At 41.4% G+C, this 27985-nt stretch overlaps 1 protein-coding gene across 3 annotated transcripts; it reads left to right on the top strand.

Moving 5' to 3' along the window:
* Window positions 1-199: 199 nt before the first annotated feature.
* Window positions 200-27931, top strand: epn2 (epsin 2). 3 transcript variants are annotated; one of them, XM_061712527.1, is made up of 10 exons: window positions 200-335; window positions 6335-7116; window positions 10879-11033; window positions 16388-16500; window positions 16701-16805; window positions 17240-17384; window positions 20256-20408; window positions 21357-21386; window positions 22594-22830; window positions 24456-27931. In XM_061712527.1, exons 2-10 carry the CDS (start codon window positions 6689-6691, stop codon window positions 24794-24796), a joined length of 1707 nt encoding a protein of 568 aa, XP_061568511.1. In that variant the 5' UTR covers window positions 200-335; window positions 6335-6688; the 3' UTR covers window positions 24797-27931. The 3 variants fall into 3 exon arrangements, with proteins under 3 accessions (XP_061568511.1, XP_061568510.1, XP_061568512.1); XM_061712526.1 differs by having other exon boundaries at window positions 21357-21449; XM_061712528.1 differs by lacking the exon at window positions 21357-21386.
* Window positions 27932-27985: the final 54 nt, after the last annotated feature.

The raw sequence follows: 27985 nt of genomic DNA, 5'->3' as shown, positions 1-27985 counted from the left end.
ACCCTTCCCGGCTGCCCCCCCCCCCCGCTCTGCCCGCCATGTTCTGGAGGAGGAGGAGACTCTGGCGGAGCTTAAAGGCTGATTTATGGTTCCGCGTTACACCAACGCAGAGACCTACGGCGTAGGTTACGCGTACGTTGTGCGTCGCCGCGTACCCTACGTCGTAGGTCTCTGCGTCGATTTAACGCGGAACCATAAATCAGGCTTTAGCAGCAGCAGCAGCAGCGGCGAGGCGGAGGCGCAACAAGCTCCGGGGCACAAACAAGACTTGAGACGACCTCACCGAGAGCTCTGCGGAGTTAGCAGTGAAACCTGACGGTGGACCCGGGATTGCGGTAAGTTACCGCTCGGCTATCCACGTCAGTTCGCTAGTTTGGCGTGTTTTTGGTGTGTTTTGTGGTGTTTTTCGGCGTGTCTCCACTCAGCGCCCCCGCTAGCCGGGCTGCTAGCCCCGGGAGCTAACTAGCCTAGCAGCCCGGGTCCACCAGATCAGAGAAAACCCCCGTTTAAACCGCGGGGGTTGCGGGTTTAAAAACACGGCTCTGGGCCAGAAAATCCCGGCAGTGCTACAGTTGATATGACATGTGGACGTCCCGACAACAGGGTCTTTAGTAGACAGACCTCCCAGCAGACTGGCTTAGCTTTGATCCAACTTTTTCAAAGCCAAGTTTTGACATCACGCCCATCAGTCTCTGCATTTCTGCTTAACACATCCCAAATCCAGGTTACCATCGAGTCTGAGCCCAAGCTGATTTATTTAATTCAGCTCGTGTGCTTATCAGCCACATCACTTTTAAGGGGCGCCGTGATTTTTTTTTTTTTTAATTTTTTATTTATTCATTTACATTTTCAGGAGCAGCTTAATTGCAACGAAAATGTGCAGAATAGTATAACACAAAACTTGATGCACTTATTTGTTCTGGTCCTGCTCAGTGGTCGTTCAAAGTACCCACATGATAGCAGACTTTACTGGACATGGACAAGTATTCGTCTTGAATTGTTGCATCTTTTTGTCCAGCAGAGGTTTAGCTACGACCACACTAACGTGGTGTGAGAGATGGGCAGGGCTTTGTCTATTGTCAGGATGATTAGTCAGTCTCAGTGGGTGACAGATGCATCATCACCGTCCATCCTTCCGTCTCTGTCTTGGCTTTGTCTCTCTCTGTCAGCCAGGGAGGACAAAGGGGATGCGGATCAAAAGTTGGATTAACCCTCCCATCCCTTGCGATCTATCTTTTTTTGCACTGTTTCTGATTTAAAACACATTATCTTTCATGAATAAATAAGTGTTAGTGGTCGGATTTCATGGAGTTTGACAGTGTCATTTATGGGAACTTGGTGCTTGTGTCGCTGAGCAATGGAGGATTAATTATTGGCATATGTCGTCTGTCGTCATACTGGAGTTTTACTAAAAGGAAGTGATCTGGTGGTGTGGGAACTGGCTGGATAAGTTGATGTCACACGGTTGCGCACACTGCTCAGTCTTGTTTCACCTCCCAAATACACAGTCACACTCACACACAGGTGCCTGGTTGTGCAAGACTTCTATCTCCAGATCAGCTTTACTGTTTCTGTATGTCAAGGTGGACCTGTTCTCAGTGTGTTACCTCTCAGCCCTTAATGCTAATCACTCTCTACCTAGGGTTTGCCAAGGCACATACACCCTCATTTGAACCGAGTTTGACTTGTTTGCTTGCAGTGGCTACTTTTTATTTGTGATGTTTATTTTTTGTAGTCCCAAACCGGATAGCATTAGCAGTCATGGTAGTGTCTCTTGCCAAAAGTAAAGGGGAACAAGGAAATCTTTATCACTGGGAGCACTGCAGCAATGTTCACAAGTCGTCTGCCAAGCCAAGTGTGATGCTTCATCAGATGAAATTACGGTGTCATGGGCAGTTCAGGTCACTCACCTACCAAGCTGTGAGGTAGCGGTGTTTCATCTTTTTGCCAAGCACTCTCTGGTACACCAGAACCATCAAAATAAGATCAAAAACTTTGGAGAGGGAGCAAAATCAGAGATAATTTTTTTTTGCCGTCATATTCGTAGTAAAATCATTCATTTTAAAATTGACCAAGGTATTTATTGTTGTTGTAATTTTCCATTACTATTGTGGTCTTGGCATACCCCGGACAAGATTCATGGAGGAAAAAAAGTGTAATTGTGATATTCCTGATAAATGCTGTGATTGCAATTCGATCTGCGACACAATGTTTGAAAGACAAGCTTCAGTTCACTGTTCCCTATGTAATGGTTTTTATAACGACTGAAATCTTACTTGACCAGCACTGATTCCGTGTTCCTTTCTTGCTCTACATCCATGGTGCTGTTCCCTGTGGCGCTTTTACAGATGTTGGCACATGTGTTGCCTCATAGAGTAACGGCATACTCCAGAATAATGAGTTGTAAGCTGCATTAATAATTACAAACCTTTAGTTTTTTGCTAATTGCATCAGTTACAAGCAATGGTGGAAAAAATTGATTTTCAGCCCTAACCATGCCAGTTTAAGGGTTTTGCTGTTAAATCCAGGAATTTCACTCAACATATCACAATATGGATTTTTCCAGTCAATGCCATACATTTGTCTTATAGCGGAAATAACAATTTAATATTAATTTATTAATAATTGTAGCCAGGAGGCATTTTAAACACCGTATTTTCAATTATGTTAAATTAAGGTGTATATAAATGATTTTGCATAACGTTATTTATGTTCTACTTTTCAATCAAAGCTTTAGACCTTTGCAGATTCAACATGCATGATGGTGACGTATCAGGTGGTTCACCAGTAACTTATTTGGGTGAAACAGGATTCCACAATTTGGGAAGATTTGCATGCAGCAGTCAACATTACTGTCAGATAGGGCTGTGCGATTAATCGATTTTAAATCTAAATCGGATTTATTAATCAAGACGATGTTAAAAAAAGGAAAATCGGAAAATCGATTTTCCTTTTTTGCAGCTGGCTGCATTACAGACAGAGCTCGTCTAGCCATCTTTGTTTGGTCAAAGAAATTGTAAATGTTGTCACTTTACTAAACTCAAGGAGGATTTACGGTATCTTTCAATTGCAGTTCATTCCCAATAGGGAAATTAGTTTGCTATTTTTCTTTAAAAATAAAGATAAAATATTTGAAACTATTTATTCCATTGTCTTTTGTAGTTTTACCAAAGAAATCAAAATCGAAAATCGGGTTTTCAGAGAAAAAAATTGTGATTTTATTTTTGTCCAAAATCGCCCAGCTCTTTGTCCTTCTTTTCCTATTCGAAATATTCAGCTTTTACTATATGGAAAAGTAATACCACCTTTTGCCTGCCGTGTAATTCTGTGCTGCTGGCAGCTTTCTACATTCTGTCAGTATTATGAAACATGGACATAAATGTTGATTTGTGTGATCAAATGTAGCAGGTTATATGTCTACAAATAGTTCTGTTTTGCTGATCTTTCAGTTGATAATGTGGCCTGAGGCTCGAGTAGAAGAGTTTTAGATTTGCCTGAAAATGATTGTTTTAAAAAAAGTGAATAGGGCATGATTGAGCATCTCCTCTTCTTCCATGTGTCAGTCAGAAATGTTCCGACTAAGCAAAGAAGTTGCACGATGATGGACAGAAAATGTGTTTGACTCCACTTAAAATGTTAATATCTTTTACACATCTTTTACACAAAACCAGATAAAATTGGTGATTTTTGTTTGCCCTCCCTTTTTACAGCTGCGGTTCAACAGATTCAGATTGGGCATAACTAAACTCGCCGGAAAGTTGAATATTTTCTTCACACAAATCTTGTGTGCTATCTCTTCTGGCCCTTCTGTGAACGAAGCATAGAAGGACAGAGCAATGGCGCGTCGGGGTGTCTGCTGGTGGGGGTTGTTCCGGGATGCGAAGGGGGCGCAGGAGGGTGGGATGGACAAGACAGACTCTGCTCTCTTTCTCCTGTCGGCCATGGGTGAATAGGTGATTATAGCAGCAGATGTGTCATTAGGTCTTAGAAGTATTCATGCGGATGCAGTGATGAGGGAACTTTGGGGGGGCAGTTGTGGGGCATGCTCCACAGGAATCGTGTTTCACTGGCACTAAGTGAATTTAAGAGATGTGCCAAGTTGTTTACTTAACCCTCAAGCACATGCACTCCTCGTTTCCTCACCCATATATCCTTCAGCTGGCTATTTGTGGCTATAGTAGACAGGACGAACAGAAACCAGCGTTAGCATTAGTGCACATGCTCACTTGCTTATGTGGGGTTTAAATTAAAAAAATAATTCATTTAATTTTTGTCTTTATGATGGCATGAGGTGATGTTTAGTTCAAAGATTGGATTACTGAATAGGACACGTCATCTTAGATCTGCTTAAATGGCAGCAAGAGAAACTGCCAACCCAAAACCTATACAGTAGTTTAAATAGGATAGCATAAGTATGTGTTGCATTGCCTATGTGTCTATAATGGTATGCAGTTTTCCACCTGAGCTTTAACTTTATTAGAGTCATAGTTGTTCTTCCCTTCTTTCCAGTAGACATACAAATTCATATTTGGTTTAGAAAGAGGAGACTAATAACAGTAAATGTGCGTTCTGAAAAGCTCATGACTTTTTTATGGTCAAGAGCTTTCATATGAAACTTTGGGGGTGTAGATATCACAGCTGTGAGTCTACACCTAGTTTCCATATATGTTTTTCAGGAAGTCGTAAGAAACTGGGCCATTGATCTTTCAGAAACTAGACAGCGGCCTCATCAGTGACTCTTCTAGTCATCATTACACTGGAAGTCGTTTATCTCCCCTGCCACCCACCCTGCAGTGGAAACGCTTTTTTTTATTAATACAGTGCTTTTAAGTAGCTCAGATAATTGTGGTCTGATTTGAGTGATGAATGTAAAAATTCAGCTATGCAGGGCCCAAAATTAATATCTGCCTAGGGACAAGTGGAAGGAGATTTATGGGTTTGGCAGAAAGACAATTAGAGAGAGCAGCAAGGACCCAGGTTATAAATAATTGGAAATTGACGTGTTGTTTTTGAGTTGCGACTGACACTAATGTCATGCTTGATGTTCACTGTACCAGCTGTGTCATAAATGAATCAAATTTGAGCAGCTCTTGATGACTGAATGTGTTTGGGCAGTGACTATCGTGTATATTTTCTTTTTTTTAAATCAGAAATTTAAAATGAAGTTGTGTCTTACATTTGTAAAATCCTTTTCTTGTTAAAGAATACTTCAGATGAATTTGCATTAAAATTATTAATCCATTGATAAATGGTGCTGTCTTAAAAATATTAGCCAATGCTTTATTGCCCACTGCAGAAAACCTCTCTTACTAAGCTGTTTTGAAAGCCAATATTTACACCATCCTGTAACTTAATTAAATGGTGCAAAATTGTCAACTGCTTTCTCCATTTAAAATGGCAAAAATGTTTTGATGATACATGTGTATTATACACACACACACAATACTGGACACACTTTGTCACAATTTGTGTGTGTGTGTGTGTGTGTGTGTGTGTGTGTGTGTGTGTGTGTGTGTGTGTGTGTGTGTGTGTGTGTGTGTGTGTGTGTGTGTGTGTGTGTGTGTGTGTGTGTGTGTGTGTGTGTGTGTGTGTGTGTGTGTGTGTGTGTGTGTGTGTGTGTGTGTGTGTGTGTGTGTGTGTGTGTGTGTGTGTGTGTGTGTGTGTGTGTGTGTGTGTGTGTGTGTGTGTGTGTGTGTGTGTGTGTGTGTGTGTGTGTGTGTGTGTGAATAAAAGTTATTCAAGTCCTATCTAATGCAGATTATAGTAGAGTTTATCCACATAGTACGCATTTGTGCCTGGACCTGTTTACCATCCTCCAAACCCACTGACCAGACAACTTTACTACTTTTAGGTTCCATGACCGCACAGACCTGACACTTCTGATGATATTATTCAACTTCTGTAACCTTCCTTATAACTTGCAGTCTTGTCAAGTTACTGTAAACTTGTGTATGATAATCAGAGTTGCTATGAAAGTCTTTGTCACAGCACTCGGTTAACTTATAATACAAAGTAGGCAGGCTTGGAAAATGCTTATCTAAGTATGAAACATGTCTAGTTTCAGAAAGGAAAGCTTTTAAACTTGTTCCTCCTATAAATATACATTGACATCGTTTAGTGTGTGACTGAAGTCGATGCTTGATGAGCCTAACTTGTTTAAATTTTCTTTGGCAAAATAAATCCCAGGCTGCTTTGGTGCATTCAGTTGAGGTTCATGTTTTTCATGTATTTGTTTATGAAACAGAATTTCTCTCCTTTTCACATGTCTTTTTTTTTTTTACTTTTCTTCCTCTGTCTTCCTAACACTCATCTGATATTTGTCTGTTTGTCCTAGGTGATGGCGTGGTCGCATGTGCAGCCTGCACTGTTTGTGTGGAGATGGTTTTAACAGATGCTGTTCTGGAGGACTCAGGAACATTGCACTGGCCTGGAGAAACCTCATAATCGCAACACAACACACTGAAACACAAAAGGATAAAAATATATATACATCACTGCTGTGCAGTGAAGAAAAAAAAAAAAGACAGGTGTGTGGACATACAGCATAAGCTTCACTTAAAGGATACACATATCTGCACCTCCTGTGCTCGTTCATCTTTTTACTCAAACACTACAGGCATCCAAGGTCCTCTCCTACGAGAGCGTGTGAAATTTATTTCTTCCTGTCAGCCCAGTCTTCACCGCCACCATGCCGAGCACCATCCGCCGACAGATGAAAAACATGGTTAACAACTACTCTGAAGCAGAGAAGAAAGTCAGGGAGGCCACGTCCAATGACCCCTGGGGCCCGTCATCTTCACTCATGTCAGAGATTGCTGACCTCACCTACAACGTGGTGGCCTTCAGCGAAATCATGAATATGATCTGGAAACGTCTCAACGACCACGGCAAGAACTGGCGTCACGTTTACAAAGCACTGACCCTGCTTGACTACCTGATCAAGACGGGCTCAGAGAGAGTGGCACTGCAATGCAAGGAGAACATCTTCGCTATCCAGACCCTGAAGGACTTCCAGTATATTGATCGAGACGGCAAAGACCAGGGCATCAACGTCAGGGAGAAGAGCAAGCAGCTAGTGATCTTACTCAAAGATGAGGACCGCCTTAAAGGGGAGAGGTGAGATTATTGTGACTTATTCTTGGACTAGTTAGAATGTTAGGAAACATCATTTATCTTTATTTATACTTTTTGTGGAGTAACTTTTGTCTCGGTGACATTTAATACATTTAATTAGACCAACTGTTGAGGTGGTTTCTCTTCACCGCGTTTCTGTTGTCAGCTCTGACAGAGAAACTTAGCAGGGCATCCATCCTCTACATTACCGGTATACTTTACAAGTAGAGCTCTTAAAAATGCCCTTGAAAATGGCAACATAGTTTCCCAACTTAAACATTTTGCTTAGTTTTATCTATTCCAATAATTCTTTGTTATTGCATTTTAAGATACTACATGTAATATTTTTCCTAAAGATGACTAAAATAAGACTCAAATTCTTAGGAAAGTCCATCTAAAGATAAAGATATTGATGACATTCAGTCTGTTGTGCTGGTATTTTTTTTGTCAATATCAACAAAAAGTTGGAACTTACAATGAAAAAATTACATTTCCTGTGAACATAGGTAGATTGTAATTAACCTTTTACGTGCGTTTGCGCGTGTGTCTTTTCAAGAAAAACAAGCCCGTCTGCTTAAGCTGTCTCTTCCTCTATTGTAGTTGGGAATTTATCTTAAGCAATGTGGTCAGCTACTGAATTTGTATTGCATATCTTTCCACTTCTCTTTGAAGGGTACACTACACGTAAATATAGCTTGCAGCAAGTTTGTGTTGAGGTAGACATGGATCTGAATCAGGTGGTTGTTGTGTAGGTTTTGGGGCAATAGGAGAAGGAGACTGAAGCTTAATACACTCTTGTTACTGCAGTTTGTAGCACTGTTGAAAATGGTGACAAAGATTTCATATACCTCCAGATTTGAATATAACCTCCTTTTCATGCACCCGTCTGAGTCCAAACTACTGAAAGGATGTGCTCGAGTGAGTAGAGCCACCACTGGCCACATGCAGTGTCAGGGTGCGGGAGGAGCATAGCTAAGTATGAGGATAGACACTGCTTGATTTATACCTCTGCAAAGCAGCTACGCGCGTAGACTATGCACAGCACATTCCTCTACTTCATTGTTTGTATCACTCTGTAATTTCCTTTTGTTTCCTTACTATATGTAGATCATTCAAAGCAACTAAGCAAAAAAAAAAAGTATTTATGTGAGTTGGACATGGCAGCAACTAATGAAGAAGAAAACTACGAATTAAATTGCAAGCACAGTCATAAACGGTATTATTTGATACCTAGTCTTTTAAAAAAAACGCGAGCCCTACACCCAGGAAATGTTTTCATGGTGGTAAACCTCGTATCCCCTCTTTGCTCTGGTGCACACCAGAAGTTCCTGAGCGGGGCTGCTGAATCTTGGTTATACTAATGTAGAAAGCCAGGTTTTTGCTACACATTTAGCATCCTGCATTTTGTTTTGTCATTTCTCAAGTGATGCTAGTGCTGCTAGTGAGTGAGATGGATTGAAGATTGAATCTGCCCATTTTAACAGAGTGTAAAACTCATACCATGCTCAAAAAAATCATTTTTCGGTTTGATTATTTGCAAGATCAAGAAAAAAAAAATCTATATCAGAGGTAGACAGATTTTTATTTTTTCCCTCCCCATACAAAATATACACTAGTTTAGAAAGAAGAATTGATGCACAAATTGGCTTAATGTAGATAACTGTTATAAAATAAGTTGTAAAATTTGTTATTAAATAAAATCAGGGCTGTGTTATGCTTAGCAACACAGGGCTGCTTGCCTGTTAATCGGCCTGATATTCTCAGATGTTGGGCAATAATCGGCCTGATAAACTGATTGTCTGCCTCTCATCTGGATACCAAGATTGCAAACCGGATACACACTGAATGAACAAATATCTGGATACCAGGAATGTTATAAATGCAGCCCTAGTGCGTCAGTCTGCATGACCCAGGGGTGAAAGCTCTACTGATGCAGGTATTGGAATATTGGAGAGACATGCATCCATGTAGGTTAAGTTTTCTTTTGTTTTATGGGGTCCATGGTTATTCAGCAGAACTATACAGTACAGACAAAAAGTTTGGACACACCTTCTCATTTAAACAAATAGGGAAGTGTGTCCAAACTTTTGGTCTGTACTGTATATATGTACATATAACAAAGGTGGGCAGTAATTATGGTGAGAATAATTGTCATTTTTTTCATTTTTACAGACACAAGTACAAACAAATTACAGATTTGTTTGTCAATTTTCATTTTAGACAATTAATTTGTTCACTGACTCTGTTAATGATCTTAAGTGACAGAATGTGCTATGGAGGTCACTGCTATGTCATCCAGCACATATACACTGCCCAGCATCACCAGTTTAGGAAAACTTTCAGAATGAAGTGCTGGTTGCAACACAATCACTAGAGATTTTTTGAGTGAGCTACTGGACTCGCACACAAAGTAACATGCAAATCACCTACCAGTGCTGTCAGACGAGCTGTCCCTTTCGACACCCGGGGGGAGATTATGAGTCATTGTGAACGCCTTTGAGTTGGTGGTTAGGAAAATGACAGACTATTTTGAAAAAAATGAGGGTGTTGCAATGCTTCTAGGAACTTACGAACATGCCTGAGAAGATTGCTTCATCAGCTGTTGGCACACGGATTTCTAATAAATGACTTGTGGCAAATTACATTTATGAAACCCTTATTCTGAATCACTTTTTCCCTGTCATTTATTAGTCGGTGTATGACTGTTTTCGATGAAAATCCTTGTTTTCCTATTGAAAAACATGAGTCTTTTTTTGCAGTATTGTTCCACTAATCTTTTAGCGTTGCTTGTTTGCATCTGCTGCATGTCAGCTCTCTCCCTGCATTTGTACACTCTGATACTTGTACAAACGTCCAGAGCACCTGTTTGAGCCATCCTCCTGTACTCAGGCCTCTTCTGCATGCTGATAAAACCTTTTCTTAGATTGTTTTTTTTTTTTCTTGTATTTTTTTTTTCTTTTCCACATTGATGTCAGGCGCGGTTACAGATATGGGGATCGAAAAATGCCTTCCTCCTTGTTTTACACCCAACGCCTCATCGAGACATTAACTGGTTGATCAGATGAAATGCTGATCCTTTTATGTAAAATCATAATGGTTCTATTCAGATGCAAATTTTATTTCTGGTACACGTCAATAAATATTATTAGCTATAAATTGGGTTATAATCAACTGCATACAATGTTGCAAAATGAAAGGTTACATTTGATTAATTTAGAATCGTGTGATATGCTGAATCTAGTTGACCATTGTTTATTTAAATAAAACAAATCCACTATCCAGGAGGTGACAACATCAGCATCGAATCCCATGTAGGAGGAATTTTCTTAATAGATTTGATCCATAGCAATTCAAAAGTAAAATGTGAAAATCCAATAGCAGAAGTTGCGTGGGCAGAAAATGTCTGTGAGCAAGTTCTTAAACTAAAAAGCAGTACATTTTAAAATAACAGTGTTTTAAGTGGAGAGATGGTGTTTTTAGGTGAAGTGGGGCATGCTTGCATTCAAGTATGCAGATACTTTTTGAGTGTGAACGTACAGTTTAAGGGCGTTTACCACAATATCTGAACATAAGGACGAGCGTCTCTGCTCTCAAAATGCTAATTATATTGAATTATATTTTAGTCTTTGGCTCCAAAGACCAGTCTATGTAGTATTTCCTGTCTATTGGTCTTGAACGAAGAGAATAAAAAAATGAATACAAAAATTGAACTGGACTCGAGGCAAGAATATTGATCAAACACTATTATTCTTTTTATTGTGTTAGGTCTCAGGCTTTGAAGACCAAAGAGCGTATGGCCCAGGTTTCCACGGGGAGCAGTCAGATGGGGTTCGGTCGAGGCTCATCTCAACCCAACCTTTCTACATCCTACAGTGAAGAGTATGGCAGATCAGAGGGCTCGCCTGCCTCCTACCATGGCTGTGAGTGTGCACTTGTTATGAACTGTACACACACGTACAGGATTCATTTCCTATGTTTGAGTGAGAAATGTAACTCACTATACCACAGTTATTATTATGATTACTGTCTCCCAGTTGCTGTAACTTTGGTCTACATCCTGAAACTTTCCCCTCCCCCTTTTATGTCTCTGGTTTGCAGTCCTGCAGTTAGGCTGCATTCCTGAGCTCACTCACTCCCCTCCCTCTCTCAAACACACACACACACACACACACACACACGCACACACAAAATCAGAAGAGGAAAGAGGAAAGGGCACAACCCCCCCCCCATCATCTTTCATCCATATGACAGAGGAATACATTAGCATACATTTTTTTCATACAAAGTGACATACAGTGTAGCAAGATATTATATAAGGACACTATAATAATTCTTGAATTTATTTAAGCTTTTATATCATGTCATACACACAACACCACAAGTACACAAAGGTATGGGGCTGTCATATTAAAAGAAAATAAAAAAATGTCTGAATCAGAGCTTTTTTTTAAACGTAGGCAGAGAATGATAATTTGTTTGCATTGATACAGAGAACCAAATGGATTGAAAGAGTAATGGAGTGAGGTGGAGCTGCAGTTAAACAAACTGCAATCAGTTTGGAAATTGGGTCATGTATGGACGGACGGGGTTAAAACTGGGAAAATGAATTGAAAGTGTGAACTCTGGTGACCCCCAGGCCTCTGTACACAACAGGATGACTGTGCATGCACAGACGCTTATGGGTGCATGTTCATCCTCATCTGGTTCCAGCCTGTGTGAATATGAAGGATACGCTCAATCCTTTGTACATTGTTGCCCGCATTCTTTTATGTACGTTATGCTTGGGTGTGCGGTTCGAAGCGGAAGCGACTGCAGCTGAGTCATCAGTGAAGAAAACTGAGGGGCAAACCGACCAATAGGAGTTCATCTTGTCTATCGCCACAGGAGGTGACTGGGAATGTTTGAGATTCCAGTCAAATTTTCCGCGTATTGTTGTCCAGACAGGGTGTCTGTGAATGGTAAGGCAAGTTTGATTGTAACATGCTTTTCAAAAGCCCGTCCTGAACAGTAACGTAAGATAATCCTTTATCTTGAAAGACAACAGATGTGTCTGCACAGGTTTTATGGCTGTCATCCCTGACTGAAACATTTTTCACACTATTATTAGTCTTTTAATCCACTTTAGTTGCCATTGGTTTTTATTAGCCAATTTCAGTTTCTGAAATCTTGCCCCCTCTCTCTATGGGTGGGCCAAGATGAAATTGCATCATGCTAATGGAAGTTCCTTTGTGTTTGGTGTTTTATTAAAGACAGCGTTGACAAAAGTATCAAGAAAAGGAATAATTTATTTTCATCTCTAAGCCACTAACACATGTTGCAGGAATAGGAAGAAGAATTAGTGAGAAAATGAAGCTTTTGGAGAGCCCCCCCCTCACAGGCAGAGCTGTATTGTCTGTATGAAGGATGCCGTGGGATCGTGACTATCCATATATGGTCATTCCCACAGTAGTGGGAAAGAAATGAGTGTGTTTTAGTTGGCTTTAAATCTTGTTTATTTTTCTTGACTTGTCATTTGAGTAGGTGTAATGGTTGACTGAGGTCAAATGTTCCCTTTGATGGAATAGCGTAGTGCTTATGTGTGTTTGTGATGGATATTGTCTGAAAGAAACCATACTCTTTACATTAAATTGATACTGAACGACAGTCCTTTTATGGTTTTGTTTACTTCTGTCAGATATAATCTCATCAGCCTAGCATTGTTTAGGCTTCCGTTGTCTGTCTCAGCTTTGGTACAACTGTGCTCGCTGTCTGTCTGATGCACACGTGCAGCTGATTTTGAAGCCATGACTCAAATTCCATCAACTAAGCAAACACACCTCTATCCCCGGTCCTTTTCCCTTGATGCGTGTAGCCTGGAGAGGGAGTGGCAGGGACATGGATTTGACTAGAAGAGGGGGAGGCTGAATATGAGGTATGTGAACTTCAAGTGGGATTTAAGGAGGGGGATGAGGAATAAGGATGCAGATTTGAAGCAGGAGACTTTAAATTATGTATGGAGTGTAGACAGTCTTGCAAAAGTTAAAAGCTTTTAAATATCGAGGTTCATATCAACACACAATTTCACAATTGTGGTAAAGGGTAAAAAATATTACAAGGTTGGATATGTTTTAATGAAAATGACCACAGAACAGAGCATATAGAGTACATCTACATGAGCAAAAAGAAAGCATGAAGCGTTCTGAAACCACTCGAATTATAGAACAATTAAGGATATGTGATAGTTCTGCTTTGAGGTTCTTGGTTTGAAAAAATTGTGATGTAATTTCACTTCCTAAGGGCCATACACGGCAATATTCAATCTCAGGCCCTCCCCTTGGCCCCATTTTCTCATTTTCTGGGATAAGATGTTGCTTTTGGGGGGGGCGGGGGGGACAAGGAGTAGTGACACCGCAAGGGCTCGGTAGTAGCACCAGCAACACAAGGGGCACATCAAAGCTGTGTTGCAAGGCTCGTTCCACTGGAGCTGTTCATGTTCTTCTCTTCTTCTTAGTGGTGGACAACACGAACTATGCTGTCCCCTACTCTCCCTGTAGTCCAGGGTTCACTACACCCTCAACATTCACATAGCTGCTCCACATGTGAGACCGTGGTCCTCAGTCAGACAAGAGTGGAATGCCCTCTAGGTTTGGGTCTGAGAGGTTGACAGGCCGATTGTTGCAGTGTCTGCAGTAGTGCAGACTGGAAAGACTGAGCCAAAAGGCAGGACCCTGTCTACCAATCCATCCATGTTCCTGCTCTCACCTGTGGTCACAAATGATGAGTAATATGAGCAATATAATTTATCTCCTCGCACTAAGCACTTTAAAATATAAACACAACATATATCCACTATAACTGTACTCTACTGTTTAGACTCGTTTACACACTGGTCGTTGGTCTCCTGTTTTTATTCTTTGTACTAAGTTTCGTGTTGTGTTGTGGTATTATGTGTTTCTGTCTTTGTTTTTTCTTATTCCTTGTACTGATTTTCGTGTTGTGTTGTGGTATTATGTGTTTCTGTCTTTGTTTTTTCTGATTCGTTTATGTTCATGTTACCATCAACCTGCCAGGGGACTACAGATGGAAATTAGCCTTAGGCTATAATCTGGCATATTTACATGTGAATGTTCATTAATATGCACTGTCCCATTTTAAATAAATAAATAAATAAAAAATAAAGTAATGAACTAAAGGGACAAGATTGAGAATTCAACTGAAAGTTTCTTCTGCAGGGCCATTCAGTCACCCGGGAGGGATTTAGAGTAGCCCAACTAGGGATGTTCGATTAATCGATTTTAAATCGTAATCGCGATTATGTAATTAGAACGATGTTAAAATGTGAAAATCGGAAAATCGATTTTTTTTTTAATTTTTTTTTTTTTTTTTTTTTTTTTTTTTTTTTTTTTTTTTTTAAACCTTGTCTGCACTCATATTAATGATTGATACCATATTAATGATGGAAATAACTCTCAATACCTGCGACATGTGCCCCATTGGAGAGGCTCTTTAATGTAGGAGGGGTGATATACTAACATGCCACCGGGTAGACCGGCTCGTGTTCCTTGCAAAAAGCTTGCAAATGTGAATAGCAAATGTAATGACTGACATTACACACCTCTGCCTCCTTCATGGGTTGCATTATTATTTAGCATGCAAAGACCCAGTTTAGTTTAATTAGAAAATGTCTTGTTTTATTTAATTGGAAATATAACTTACTGTATGTTTGCAAGTGCTGATTTGCTGATTTTTTTTTTTTTTTCAGAGATAAAACTTTATATTTTATTATATTTTTTAAAACTTTTTTTCAACTTATCTTACAGAGTTTTGCACTTTATTCATTCATTTTTGGTTTAATAAGAGCAAAGTTTGCACTTAAAGCTCAATGGGGCAAATGTTCAATAAAAAAACAGCATATTTGAAATCATTTCTTTGCCTTTTGTCAATTCACAAAATAATCGTAATCGAAAATCGGATTTTGAGAGAAAAAAATCGAGATTTTATTTTTGGGCAAAATCGAACAGCCCTAAGCCCAACTGAAACAACTGCTGTAGCTTAAGCATCTGGTTAGGGTGACGGCCTCCCTTGGGAGGTGTTTGGACATGTCCAAATGGGAGGAGGCCCAGGACAGGTCATAGCTGTATTTGTTGGCTAGACAGGGCAGACTCGGCTCCATGCTGGATGAGGTGGTCGGGACCTGCACCTTCTTGTTTAGGATGCTGCGCCCAGAACCCTAATCCAGATGGATGGATGCTTGAATATTTGTATCATTGTTATAATGTCAAAATGAAAATGTCATTGAGATGTGATAACATTGTAATAAAATTATTGTATGTATTTGTATCATCTTCTCATAATGGAAACATTGAATCTAAATGTTTTCTGTGTGTATGGAAAGATGATGTCAGGAATGTCATCAAAGGGCAGACAGATGTTAGTCAAAAGGGGTTTCATGTTTGGTATGTCAAATAATGAAACTAACGTCATCACATCCTACTGGTGTGGTTTTTGTTGGACTTAAATTAGATATATATTCTCTACCCGCATGTATACATACTAGCACTTGGAGGATAATGAAATTAATACAGTCCCCTAATTATCATTAAGGCCTCTCTATTATTATCTGGAGTGAAGTCAAATCGGTCTGTATTGTTTAAAGTTAAGACGGCCAAAGAGGAGGTGGATAAAACGAAAGAGAAAGTGTTAACAATTTTTAAGTCATAGGGGGTTTTAAGTAGTGCCACCCAGATACCTCTTCAGCGTGCACTGTTCATAAATGGTAAATCATGTGAATCACCTCGCTAAGCTAAGCAGAAGAAAATGAGTTCACTGTTAACCTCACTACACCCACCACATTCACACAGAAATTCTGTAAACGTAGTGCCATTACGCAGACAAAAGAAATAAACAACAATGTGTAATTCCGTAGTTCCTCTGGAAACCTCATGGTTGCAGTTTTTAAACTCAAACCCACGAAGTCAGTCTGAATTAAAGTAGACGAGGTGTGTGTGTGTTTTGCTGCCACATGGCCTGACCTAATCCAATTAAGTGAAGGATTGGTCGATGCTTCCAGTTCAAGCTAACAAATACCTTTAATCACACATCCTCATTTGTACAAGCACATATTTTTAATACAACTCAAATAATCTATAGTGTGGCTTGCTTCACCAGTCTATATTGTGTTTTTCTATTCATTGTGAGAGATTTTGAAGTTCCATCACAAGTGACATTCATGGCCAGATGCACAACATATGTATTGCAATAGCATGTGCATTAACATTCTGAATGTGTCTGTCAGCCACATCTCCCAATGCGGGTTCAGAGCTGGAGCAGGCAAGACCTCAGACTAGCGGAGAAGAGGAACTACAGCTACAACTTGCCTTGGCCATGAGCAGAGAAGCAGCAGAACAGGTGCGCATGCTTCATCAATAACGTGTGTCTTAACACGGCCAGGCAGGGATCCATGTTTTTAAATTCCTCTCTCATTACGTGTGTGTTCCTGCTAAACAGAAAACCGGCTTTGATATTTTGTGATGACATGCCAGAGGGCTATTAATGTGTATGTTTTAAGAAAGAAAGGTTTGACCTACATATTTAAATTGTGGCTCTAGGAGGAACGCCTACGTCGAGGAGATGACCTGAGACTACAAATGGCCTTGGAGGAAAGTAAGAAAGGAGGTCCAGAATCTGGAAAACTGCCCAAGAAGAAGAACGAGGTAAAACACACAGAAATATTGGGGCTGGGATGACTCAATTATTCCATTATCACAGCCTGTCCGCTTTTACTGTCTGACCTTGTGTGCTCCTCCAGTAGCACTTACTGGCAGATGACCGTCTGTCTAGCTTTCTCACTGGTGTTTTTTGGGTCCACATAATTCAAGTGTGGAAGAAGGACGCTTTCATGACATTGGCTCTTCTTCGTTTTTCTCACTAGTTTGACATTAAATCCTTCACTTAATCTGAACCATGTTTTTGGCAGACAGGTGGTCCTTCGCACATTCATTTTTAAATTTTTTTATGTGTCACCTATTCCTTTTTTGATTCTTAAGCCAAAGAATGAATATAAAATAGATTTACTTTGTTTATCTTCTTCCCCCAGTTTAATATTTCATTGTCTTCCTAACTTGAGCTCTCTGTTTCTTTGCTAAAGCCACAGTCATCTTTGATGGATCTGATGGACGTTCCTGAGCCAAGTGCGAGTGCTGACGCCTGGGGGGCTGGAGCTGGAGCTGGAGCCGGAGCCGGGGCCGGGGCCGGAGCTGCTGCTGCCTCAGCAGACCCGTGGCAGCCTTATGGTAAGCACATATTTTTGCTTTTACTCCGTCACATTAAATGATCCCTACATACTGTCATCTTTACCATGTATAAGCTGAGGTTGTGGTGAATGTGTGTGTGTGTGTATGTGTGAGAGAAAGGGGGATGGAGGGAGAGGGCGTCATCTCTGCTCTCCACCTGCAACTCAAAGAACTGTGACTCTTTGTTTAATTGGAATGCTGCTCCACTGGCTCAGCAGCATTGCTGCTCTGGGAGCAGGGGGGAGTAAGAGGAAGACTGTGAAGAAAAGACGTATGGACGGTTTGTGGAGCAGGAAGGAAGGCTTGTGGAGATTAGGGCTGCAACTAACGACTATTTTGATAGTCGACTAGTCACCGACTATTGAAATGTCGACTAATCGGATATTTAGTAATTTTTTTAAAATTTAGTATAAGGTTGCTTTAATTATGTGGCAAATGATAATAAGCACAAGAAAGATGGCACTATAGCCCTGCGCAGAACTGTTTTCTTCATCCTGCTCCCGCTCGCATCCTCAAAACTCTGAGAATTCAAGCCCGCACGGCGCACAATAATAGAGATGCATTGATTTAATGTTTTCTCCCGTCCCGCAAGAGAAATGTCCAGACAAATCTATCTGATTTAATGTTAACATGATCATTGTGGAGCTTGATGGATAATTGACAGTTCATAGGCACCTGACTGAAAGTTAGATGCAAATCCATCATCGTCATCATCGCACTAGCTTTTTCGCCTTTCGCGCAGCATCAATTATGTGATTGAGGTTATAGCAACGAGAGTAGCTGTGAGTGGCTCAAATAATACTAATAAATAACATGAAATAAACAAAGTTAACGAATTAAACAAATTAATTTAACAAATGAAAATAGGCTTAATATCTTACCAAGGCGAGTCCGTTTCGTTCAACACTCCGACGTGCTTTCTCTTCAAATGCATTACCGACGTGCTCCCGTGAAAAGCAACGTCGGCTTCGCAAACCTTGCAAGTCATCTTTTTATTCTCCGTATCGAGGCTAAAATGCTCCCAAACTTTTGAAGTTTTATTACCCGCAGCTGCGCTGAGACGCTATCGTGCATGCGCGGCTCTCTGCAGAGATTGTATTGAAGTGAGATGCCTCACTCCATTGGAAAAACACGTCTGGCGACAATTGTCGACAATGGAATTAATTGTCGACAACATGGACGAATCGTTGCAGCGCTAGTGGAGATGGAAATGTAGCACTCTTCAGTCAAGCGATAGGGTATATAGTAACTACATTAGTTCTTTTAAGAGTCATGTCACCTGTTCCACAGCCTTAAAACATGAATTTTGCCACTGCAGTCTGCTACTGATATGTTTTACATGTAGTGTATAAAAAGAACTGGACAAACCAACTGTGACATAGCCAGAAGTTTTTCTGATGAGGTCGTTGTTTTTGTCTTTGAAGCTCTGGGGACCATCATTTTTGGAAGGAGCGGAATCCGCCCCAGAACTAAATAGGTGGAACAAGCAAACCTGGCAATTGGTTTGACCATGCCCATCTGACCTGGTTACTTTAGCTTAGCTTTGCTCATGCCAACAATACCTAAAATTCATTCTGATAAAATTTGTCCCTAAACCCTCATTTCAAATGTGTTGGTTTTGACATCTGAAAAGAGGACAGCTAATTATCCAGTCAAGCTCTTCCAGAGCTACCACGGACATCAGGCCAGACCGTGGATAGCAAAGCGTAGCTCGCTTGGACCGCCTGGCTGCAGTCACAGCTTGGTGTCACCATGGTGACTTTGAAGGGTCCGAAGTCAAAGTTGGTTTTGTAGAAGTAGTGAGCGCCTGAACCTGAGCTGCCAGTCTGACTACTGCTAGCTCTGGCTTGCTGTAGCTAGTGGCTTCACCCTCTCTCCACCTGTAGCCCTGACTCTCCCAAGCCATCCCAGAACCAATACAGCTAACAGCCAAACAAACCTTGTTTAGATCCCTTAAAGTAGCTGAAGTCATGCCATCTGGGCATTTTATAACATACAGTGAGGTCACTTTAAAAAACAATAGATACACACCCTTATATATCAGTGTAATTTGCAGGTTAATATGATTTCAGCTAATGAGATGCATAAAAATTATCCCAGTATCGTGGTCATAGATGCAAAATCAAACTATGGGGACTATAGTTTAGTGTTTTTTCCAGGCTGTAGCTGACCATAGGGGACCATGCAGGACAAGACTAGAGAAGCTTGTCTTAAACATTGCTTCATCATATCACGCGTTTCCATTAGCCGAAGTTCTGGGTAAATTCTTTGGGCCATTCGTTCGTCCATTACCAGGAACGGCCCTGTAATGTGGCTTTCACGAACCTTTTACGGGGACAAAGAAGTTCCCTCTAGCAGGAGAGGGCTGTTTTTTGGCCGAGAGGGGCTACTTGGTGGCTGGTCTCTGCTGATTGTGTATTTTAAAAGCAGGAAATTATGTTCAGCCCTCTCACGTGAACTTAAATCATGTGACCACAAATCATTTAAGCATTTTGACCAGAGGCATTTGATGAAGTTTGAGATTACATGAAAACAACGATGGATGGACATATGAGTCGGTTTGGGTCTTGCTGTCATATTACACCAATATAGAGGTCCGGCGGGGGATTTCTTTTAATCCCAAATGCTATGACCGCGGTGTATGTTTTAAAAAGAAAAGCAAGTTGCGGTCTATTGAAATTGAGATAGCATGGAGATGTGACATGGTGCAGAAAGAATACAGGAGCTATTAAATGAAATGCCACTACTGGCACTTAATGCTCTAGGATATTTCTTTCCATTATTTTATAGTTAGCATTGTCTCCATTTTTCTAGAACAAATATCCTCCAGCACACACTCATTGAATGTCTCTCCTCTGTGTCTGCTCCCAGGTTCTGCCCCAAGGCCAGCAGTGCCAGTGGACCCGTGGGGAACTCCTCCTTCTGTTCCACCCATGAAGAGCGGAGATCCCTGGGCGGCCAACTCCACTCCTGCTCCAGACCCCTGGAGCTCTGCAGCTGCACGCCCCAAGACTTCCAATGCAGGTGACCAACCATTCACTACTCCAACGCACACACCCACCACACAAACCCAAACACAGGCGCGCACACTAGGGCTGGCGCGGTAACTGAATCCCCCCTTTCAATAAAACACTGGCAACATAGAATTCAAGCTACAATAATCCGGCAGATAAATCAATTAATCACGTCAGAATGCTTAAACACGAGGAGTTCTTTAATTTCATGCGCATTAACAGAATTCTCACATGTGGAAGAGCATAGTGTGATGGCTAATACAGTAGATAACTTGGTGGATATCATCCACTTGGGCCCAATAAAAGAGGGCTGCCAGCAAATTCAGATGAGCCTTTCTGTCGTAAAACTGCCAGTTTCACACGCAAACACTGCAAATTTGTGAACATATATTGGGCTTCATCACCCGGCAACAATCACGTCCCTTGAAACAATTATTATTTATTAAAAAAATAAAGATTGTGTTCATGGTCAAGGTGGCTCCTCTTCTTTATGGCATAGGTAACCGCCCTGGCACACACACACACACACACACACACACACACACACACACACACACACACACACACACACACACACACACACACACACACACACACACACAGGATTCGGGTCACTCACCAGCTTCATCTGCTACGTAATACTCATGAATCAGGTTGTGATCTTGCTTTTTATTCTGACCAGCTGTGGCCAAAGAGCTGCAGAACTATGGGATGTATGTCTGTGAACTGAAGACGTAATTTTAGGTAAAAAACTACCAACGCGGCCAAAATGGTAGATGACATACGCTTATGCTTTCAGCTGCTGAAAATTTCAATTTGGTTCATTTACTTGATCCAAGTATTCATACTCATCTGTATTTGCATTGTCTGTTTACGTCTGGTGTTTTTTGTTGTCGTTTTGATTTTTAATTCTGTGTGCGTGTTTGTATTTGTGTGTGCGCGCATTGTCTCCTTTCAGGTAGCTTTGACCCATTCAGTACATCCAATGGTACGTCCAAAGAAGACTTCTCAGAGTTTGACAGCCTGCGCTCTTCCTCCTCTGTCCGCACTGGTACTCACCCTGTCTTTGTCCCTCTAATGACACGGAGTCTGTGTTGTTTTTCCTCAGTGTCTGAAAAGATGCCTGTCTGCAGGACATCAGGCCACAGACGCTTCTTGTCTTTGTCTGTATGTACCACCAGACTTGAGCAGAAGGCCGAGCTCGTACCATAGTCGTGCGTTTGACTTTATACTGTAAAATAATCCAAAGTCTGCAATGATCACATGGTAAAAATCAGCAGTCTGCCCAGGTCTGGTCCCACATCACCAAGGTGATGCGGCTTTTTCTACGTGCATTGATTAATACATTATCATCACGAAGCCATCTGGTTCATGGAACAACTCTCAGCTCTGCCGTGATGTCTGGAAAAATCTTAAGTCAGAAGCAAATTATTTGAAAAATGCTGAATTAAATGAATTGACAGCTTCATTCAGGTTGTCTGAGAGAGTTCCAGTGACTAGATTGGCACTGATCTGTTTTCCTTCTGTCTCTTAATTGTGTGGGAGGGTGATATTGGTTGTTAGGATTTAGGGTGTAACAAACAAACACACACACTCACACACCAACGATAAAGTCTAGAGGAGATGGACTTGTAAAGGTCACGACTTGAGTTAAGAAATACAGCCATGTGCAGAACTGGAACATCAAAACTCATTTCTATTTTGACTAGGATGTAAGACATCTATCAATCCTATACACATTAGGATGGTCCACGTTTATCATTAACATCATTTTTAGCTCCCCTGTATTCCAGTTCTTGTTATGTGACACCAGTTTTCACTTTTGACATTTGGTTTTGTGTTTGCTGGCATGCTGAGTTTGAAGAGTGCATTAATGAGTATCTCCACTGCTGTCTGACTGCAGCCAGCCTGTCTGCCTCTGATATCCTCTCATAATCGCATCCACTTGCCTTTATTTTTCAGTAAATATGAAAATAGGTGCTTAAGAGCAGATGGGCACACTTCTATGTGTAAGTGGACTGATAACTTCCGAATTTAAAGAGTGAAGAGAAACGAGGGTAAAAAAGTATCTTCATTGTAGCCGATTGTCACAATTAGAATTCAAGAAGTGCATGGTTTTATTATGTTTTCCAGCTCAGAGAGTAAATGTCTTTGAAGTGAATAAACTGCATGTCCTACTATCTGTCTTACTTTAGGTGATGGGGGCATAGCGTCCTCTGTGCCCTCCCAAGTCAGTCTGGCTAGCAGCAGCAGCCTGGACCTGTTCGACCCCCTCCCCACCTCCACGTCTAACTCCTCTATCACCACAAACCCGACCAGAAAGACTCCCGAGTCCTTCCTGGGGCCCAACGCTGCCCTGGTCAACCTGGACTCTCTGGTGACGAGACCAGCTCAGCCGCCGCCCGCTGTTAACCCATTCCTGGCCTCCACAGGTGAGAACATGACAACGCTGGTCCCCACAATGTACAGGCAAGTTTATTTATATAGCACAATTCAACACGAGGTAATTCAAGGTGCTTTATATCAACATTAAAAGTGGCAAGGCACAATTAAACAGTAAATAACAAATGATAAGAAGAGAGGTAAAATAATAAAAAGCACAAGTTGTTAAAAAGTAAGGGCAGTAAAGTACAGCAGGTAAGTATTTAATTTAAGAGTACGCTTCAGTAAACAGTAATGTTTTTAGGCCTGATTTAAAGGAGCTGACAGTTGGAGCAGACCTCAGGTCTACAGGAAGTTTGTTCCACCGGTGAGGAGCAGAATAACTGAACGCTGCCTCACCTTGCTTGGTTCTGGTTCTTGGGAACCACAACAAACCAGATCCAGATGAACCTCAGGGGTCTGGGAGCTTCATAGGAACTAACAGATCAACCATGTATTTTGGTCCAAGACCATTCAGTCCTTTGTAGACCAGCAGTAAGATTTTAAACTCTAACCTTTTACTCACTGGAAGCTAGGGGTGGGTATTGGGAAGGACCTCACGATACGATACGCATCACGATACTTGAGCCACGATACGATACACATTGCAATATCCCGATTATGCGATATCCCGATTATTATATTCTACATAGTTCACCGAAAAATTTAAAAATGCATTACACATCTTAAAATCCAAGTTGTACATCAGATGATAGTGATGGATCTTAAAATCCGAGTTGCACGTTCATCAGATTATAGTGACAATTCATGGGACAAACTGAGTCAAAACAATGTTTTATTATAACTATACAAGCTAAAGTTACAACATATTTGTATATGTTTTTCATATCATTTACATCATATGAAATTAACATTAAATTTAGTATGAGGTTGCTTTAATTATGTGGCAAATGATAATAAACACAAGAAAGATGGGTACTAAAACCAAGGACAGGCACAGTGATCAGTCAGTATAGATATAAATCCATAAATAAATAAACCTCTGTCCATTATTTTTCATTTTTTAAGGACAGGCAATTGTGTTATATAAAAAATAAATTATAAAATGAAATAAACCGTGAAATAAAACCTGAGCTCAGTGCAGGGCCCTCCCAGGGTTGGTAGAGAGTGGCAATGCCCAGGACTGTCACTTAGGTAGGAGCACTGGGTGATGAAATGGGAAAAAAATCGGGGATAAAAAATATTTAAAAAAAATTATATCGGTATTCAAATTTTTAATATTGAATCGGCTGGAAAAATATCGCAATATATTGCCATATCGATATTTTTGCCCACCCCTACTGGAAGCCAGTGTAGTGATTTCATGACCGGTGTAATGTGGTCCAGTTTCCTAGCATAAGATCCACGAGGGTTCATCCTGATTGGCTAACTACTTCTAATTCATTTGAGTGTAAAAAGCCATATTAATGTCATTAAATTCTGATAAAAGTAGTGCAGTTGTAGTCCACCACTGGTTAATCTAACAACGTGTTTGTCTGCTGCATTACTGTATAAAGCAGTGACAAAACCGGTAAAGGAAAGAAATTCTGACGTTGAGCCTTCAGATTAGCTGTTTAAAACCCCTTTGGTCGACAGTGTGACGACACCAAGCTGATGATGTCTGTACTCCGTGTAGGTGGCTCTGCACCAGCTCCACATGCCAACCCATTCCAAGTGAGCCAGCCGGCGCCCCCCACCCTCAACCAGATGCGCGTCAGCCCGATGCCCTCCGGCTTCGTGGGCATGGTGGACCCCCTGACTCAGCCCTCCATGCCGGCCCAGGCCGTGGCCATGGTCCCCCTGGCAGGGATGGCCCCCCTGGGCCGCCCCATGCCGGGGATGGGGCTGGGCGCTGTGGGAGGAGTCGGGGTGAGTGCAGGGATTCCAGCCTCCACGTCCATACCCCAACCACTGATGAGCATGCCCCCCCAGAGCGGGGCGCAGCCTGCTGGAACCACCAACCCCTTCCTCTTGTGAAAGGCAGACCAGGGGACAAACTTGCCCGGAGAAAGCTGTTCTCTCCTTCATTTTGGCTCCTTAAGAAGCTTCAACATGAACGAGGAGATGTCCCATCCCAGTTATCCATTGATAAAACACTCCTAGCCAGGTCCCGGCCTGGCTGCCTCCTTAATTACTACACTTCCATATTCCTCTGTCCTGTCTTTTCTTCCTGTGCTACAAGCTGCCCGGTCCAGTGTGCTCCACGATGATCTGAAGATGAGGGTGACGACCGCAAAGAGTTTGCATCTGCCCACACACTCAAAAGTAGCAGTGGTCTTTAGTTCTATTCCACCGAGGCAGGACAGGACCCAGTTGAACCCATCTCCCTTCCTTCCCCCCTCGGGTTACTCCTCTCCTCTTCCACGGCCGGTGGCAGGAGAGTCTAACTGTACTAATGCCAGGATCTTATCTCTTCACTAGGACTAATCTTTTATAAGCCCTGTCAGCTGGTGTGTGTGTCTCTGAGTGTGTGAGTGCACATCTCAGTACTTTTACACTGTGTATATTCCAGTGAGTTCTACTTGGACACACTGGAGTAATGTTGCGAGACGGACAGCCGTGTTTATACTCTTTGTATGTATGCGTTACAGAGCAGGAATTTTGCACAATTTTTGCTTCTTCTTTTTTTTTTTTATTTTTTTTTTTACTTTCTGTGACTGTTGGGTTCACCGTTACACCTTAGCTTAGGGAGGAAGTCTGACGAAACAACCGAGATGAAACACATGCTGCCTCGGCTGCAGTATCACTCCGTCACAACGCCCCCCACCCCCCGCCACACACACACACACACACACACACACACACACACACACACACGAACTTTGGCTTCGACAGGTCGCAGACTGACCAATGAACGCTTCTCAGAGGAGATGAAACCCCTCTTTACAGTCTGATGTTACGAAAAAAGAAGTTTTTCTTTGATGTATTTGTGCTTATTGTGGAGGTGTACTGTTACTGCCCCGATACTAACGGTCACATGTTAACACATTTTTCCACCCAGTCCCCCCAAACCCCCCCCGGAGAGGATTTATAGAGGAAAAGACATGAACTGTGTCAGGATCAGTATTTTGCTATTTGAACAAACATGGATGCAGGAAAGCATTGTGGGACAATTTTTCTTTCCTTATACGTTTGTTTGTAGGGTCAAAGGGATGTTGGAGGTTTTGTGTATGTGTGCACATGCAAGAGACATGCACACAGCTTCCAAGTGTACTTTAATTTGCATTTATTTTTTTACTTTTCATCTTCTGTCTGTAGAAACTAATTCAGAATGTGCTCATCGGTCACTGAAGTGCAGCTTTAAACAAGGGCCGTTTAGTTACCAGTCTTAAGTGTGTGTGTGTGTCTTGTGTGTGTAAATGCGTGTGTGCAACAATACATCAAGGAGCATCACTATGGAGATGACATTACACAGGAAAAATAAAGGTCTTTAGGGGCCGTGTCGGCCACTTAGCATTGAGAAATGAGTTTACCTGTAGGTGGATTTGCTGTGGTAATCTGTCCGCAAGAACATTACCTAGTGCTCACACACACACACACACACACACACACACACACACACACACACACACTCAACTAGGGCTGTTCCACAATCAGTCTGTTGATAGTGCAGGGAATCTCACAACAAACAGCAGCAACTCATGTCCGGTTTTTCTTTTCTCTTAGCTGTAAATCCGTAGTCACGCCTGCGTATGTATGTTCCAGCTGTGCACAAGCAAAGCCTTGTGTCGTCTCGCTTTCGTCCACTTTTCTGTCATTCCTTTTTGTTTTTGTTCACCCTATGGGTAGGCGATGTAATTCTCTTCTCTTAGAAGCACAACTGTTACCAAAGTCATAGCGACTGATTTCAGAGGACGCCGTACATTTAAACTTTTAAACGACATTTAAACAACAGATTCACACTTCACTGACACTTTTCTTCTTACGTTTATTGAAACAGGATATGACACTTAAAACCTTTTATAAGTCTGAACTAATTTACATGTAGAGTTTGTTTAAAAAGGAAAACCTTGCTGTCGGCTGATTGTCACTGCGTCTACAGAAAGCTGAGTGTCTCCGTCTCTGCTGGTTGAGACAACAACAATTCAACCTGTTGTGCAGACTCTTTGTAAGCCAGTCCCACATCTTCAATCCTGTCACTTTAACTGCCAATTTCATACTTTTCTTTTCTTCATGGTGTGGGTTGGCGCCCCCTTGTGGTTTGCTGTGCTTTTTTCCCCCCCCTCTCCACCTGCAGACCTTCATTCTTCTCAGGCAAACAGGAGGGACAGCTCACAGTGTGTTGATGATTTTGGTAATGCTAGAGGAGGCAGTGATTGTTTTTATACACGGAGTCCTTAAAGAAGGGATGCAACACTCGCCTACCGATCAGCTAACATTTTTAACCTTTACTAAATATATGCAACGATTGGAGTAAGAGGTAAAAAAAACAAAATAACCTGGCGCTTGATGTGTTTTGCGAAGGTAAATTTGCTAATAAAGTACTGTTTTATTGAACTGCTACTTTGATGATCTTAAAATATGTCACTTTCTCGCTCACCTCCAATTCTACTATAGCAAATGTGGAGACGTTGATTTATGCCGTGATTGAAAAAGGAGGTAAAAGAAAATGATAAACTCTACCGTCTTGAACAATTTATCTGATGACACTGCAGCTGAGTGCTTTTTCTTGGTCGTTTGCTGCAGTTTCATAAGTTGGATTCAGTGAAAACGTGGCCTCAGTGCAACAAGCTCCTCGTGTGTCATATATTCATGCTTTTATAAAAAGGACTAACTGACTTCATGGACTGTCTGTGTTTATATGCATACACTGACTCCTGTATTCATGTGTCTGTCTAGTTATCCTTCTCATCGTACTGGGAGCAGGCTGCTTTTTTTTTCTTTTTTATTGGATTCGTGCTCAACCGTTGGCATTATAACTGTATAATATAATTTATCATTTGTACTATTGTAACATACTGTTCTGTATACCTTATTCTGTGTAATGGGTTTTTGTAGGAAAAGTCATCGTGGTATTTTAACGGCATCTAAACAAGCGAACGCAGCGGGCGGCACCCTGACGGACGGGACAACTGTAGCTGCATTGGTTCAAAAATAAAATGTTTCACTTCAGCTGTTGTTTGTATGTATCTTTGCTTTTGTTGTGAACTTTTGGTAGGAATCAGT

Source organism: Cololabis saira, chromosome 21 (assembly GCF_033807715.1).
Source record: "Cololabis saira isolate AMF1-May2022 chromosome 21, fColSai1.1, whole genome shotgun sequence".
Lineage (NCBI taxonomy): Eukaryota > Metazoa > Chordata > Actinopteri > Beloniformes > Belonidae > Cololabis > Cololabis saira.
This window is presented reverse-complemented; position numbering and strand designations above follow the sequence as displayed.

Coding starts and splice junctions, on each gene's coding strand:
- epn2 (XM_061712526.1), top strand. CDS start 6,689: ATGCCGAGCACCATCCGCCGACAGATGAAAAACATGGTTAACAACTAC. Junction 16,501..16,700: donor GCAGAGAAGCAGCAGAACAG/GTGCGCATGCTT, acceptor TTGTGGCTCTAG/GAGGAACGCCTACGTCGAGG. Junction 16,806..17,239: donor TGCCCAAGAAGAAGAACGAG/GTAAAACACACA, acceptor TCTTTGCTAAAG/CCACAGTCATCTTTGATGGA.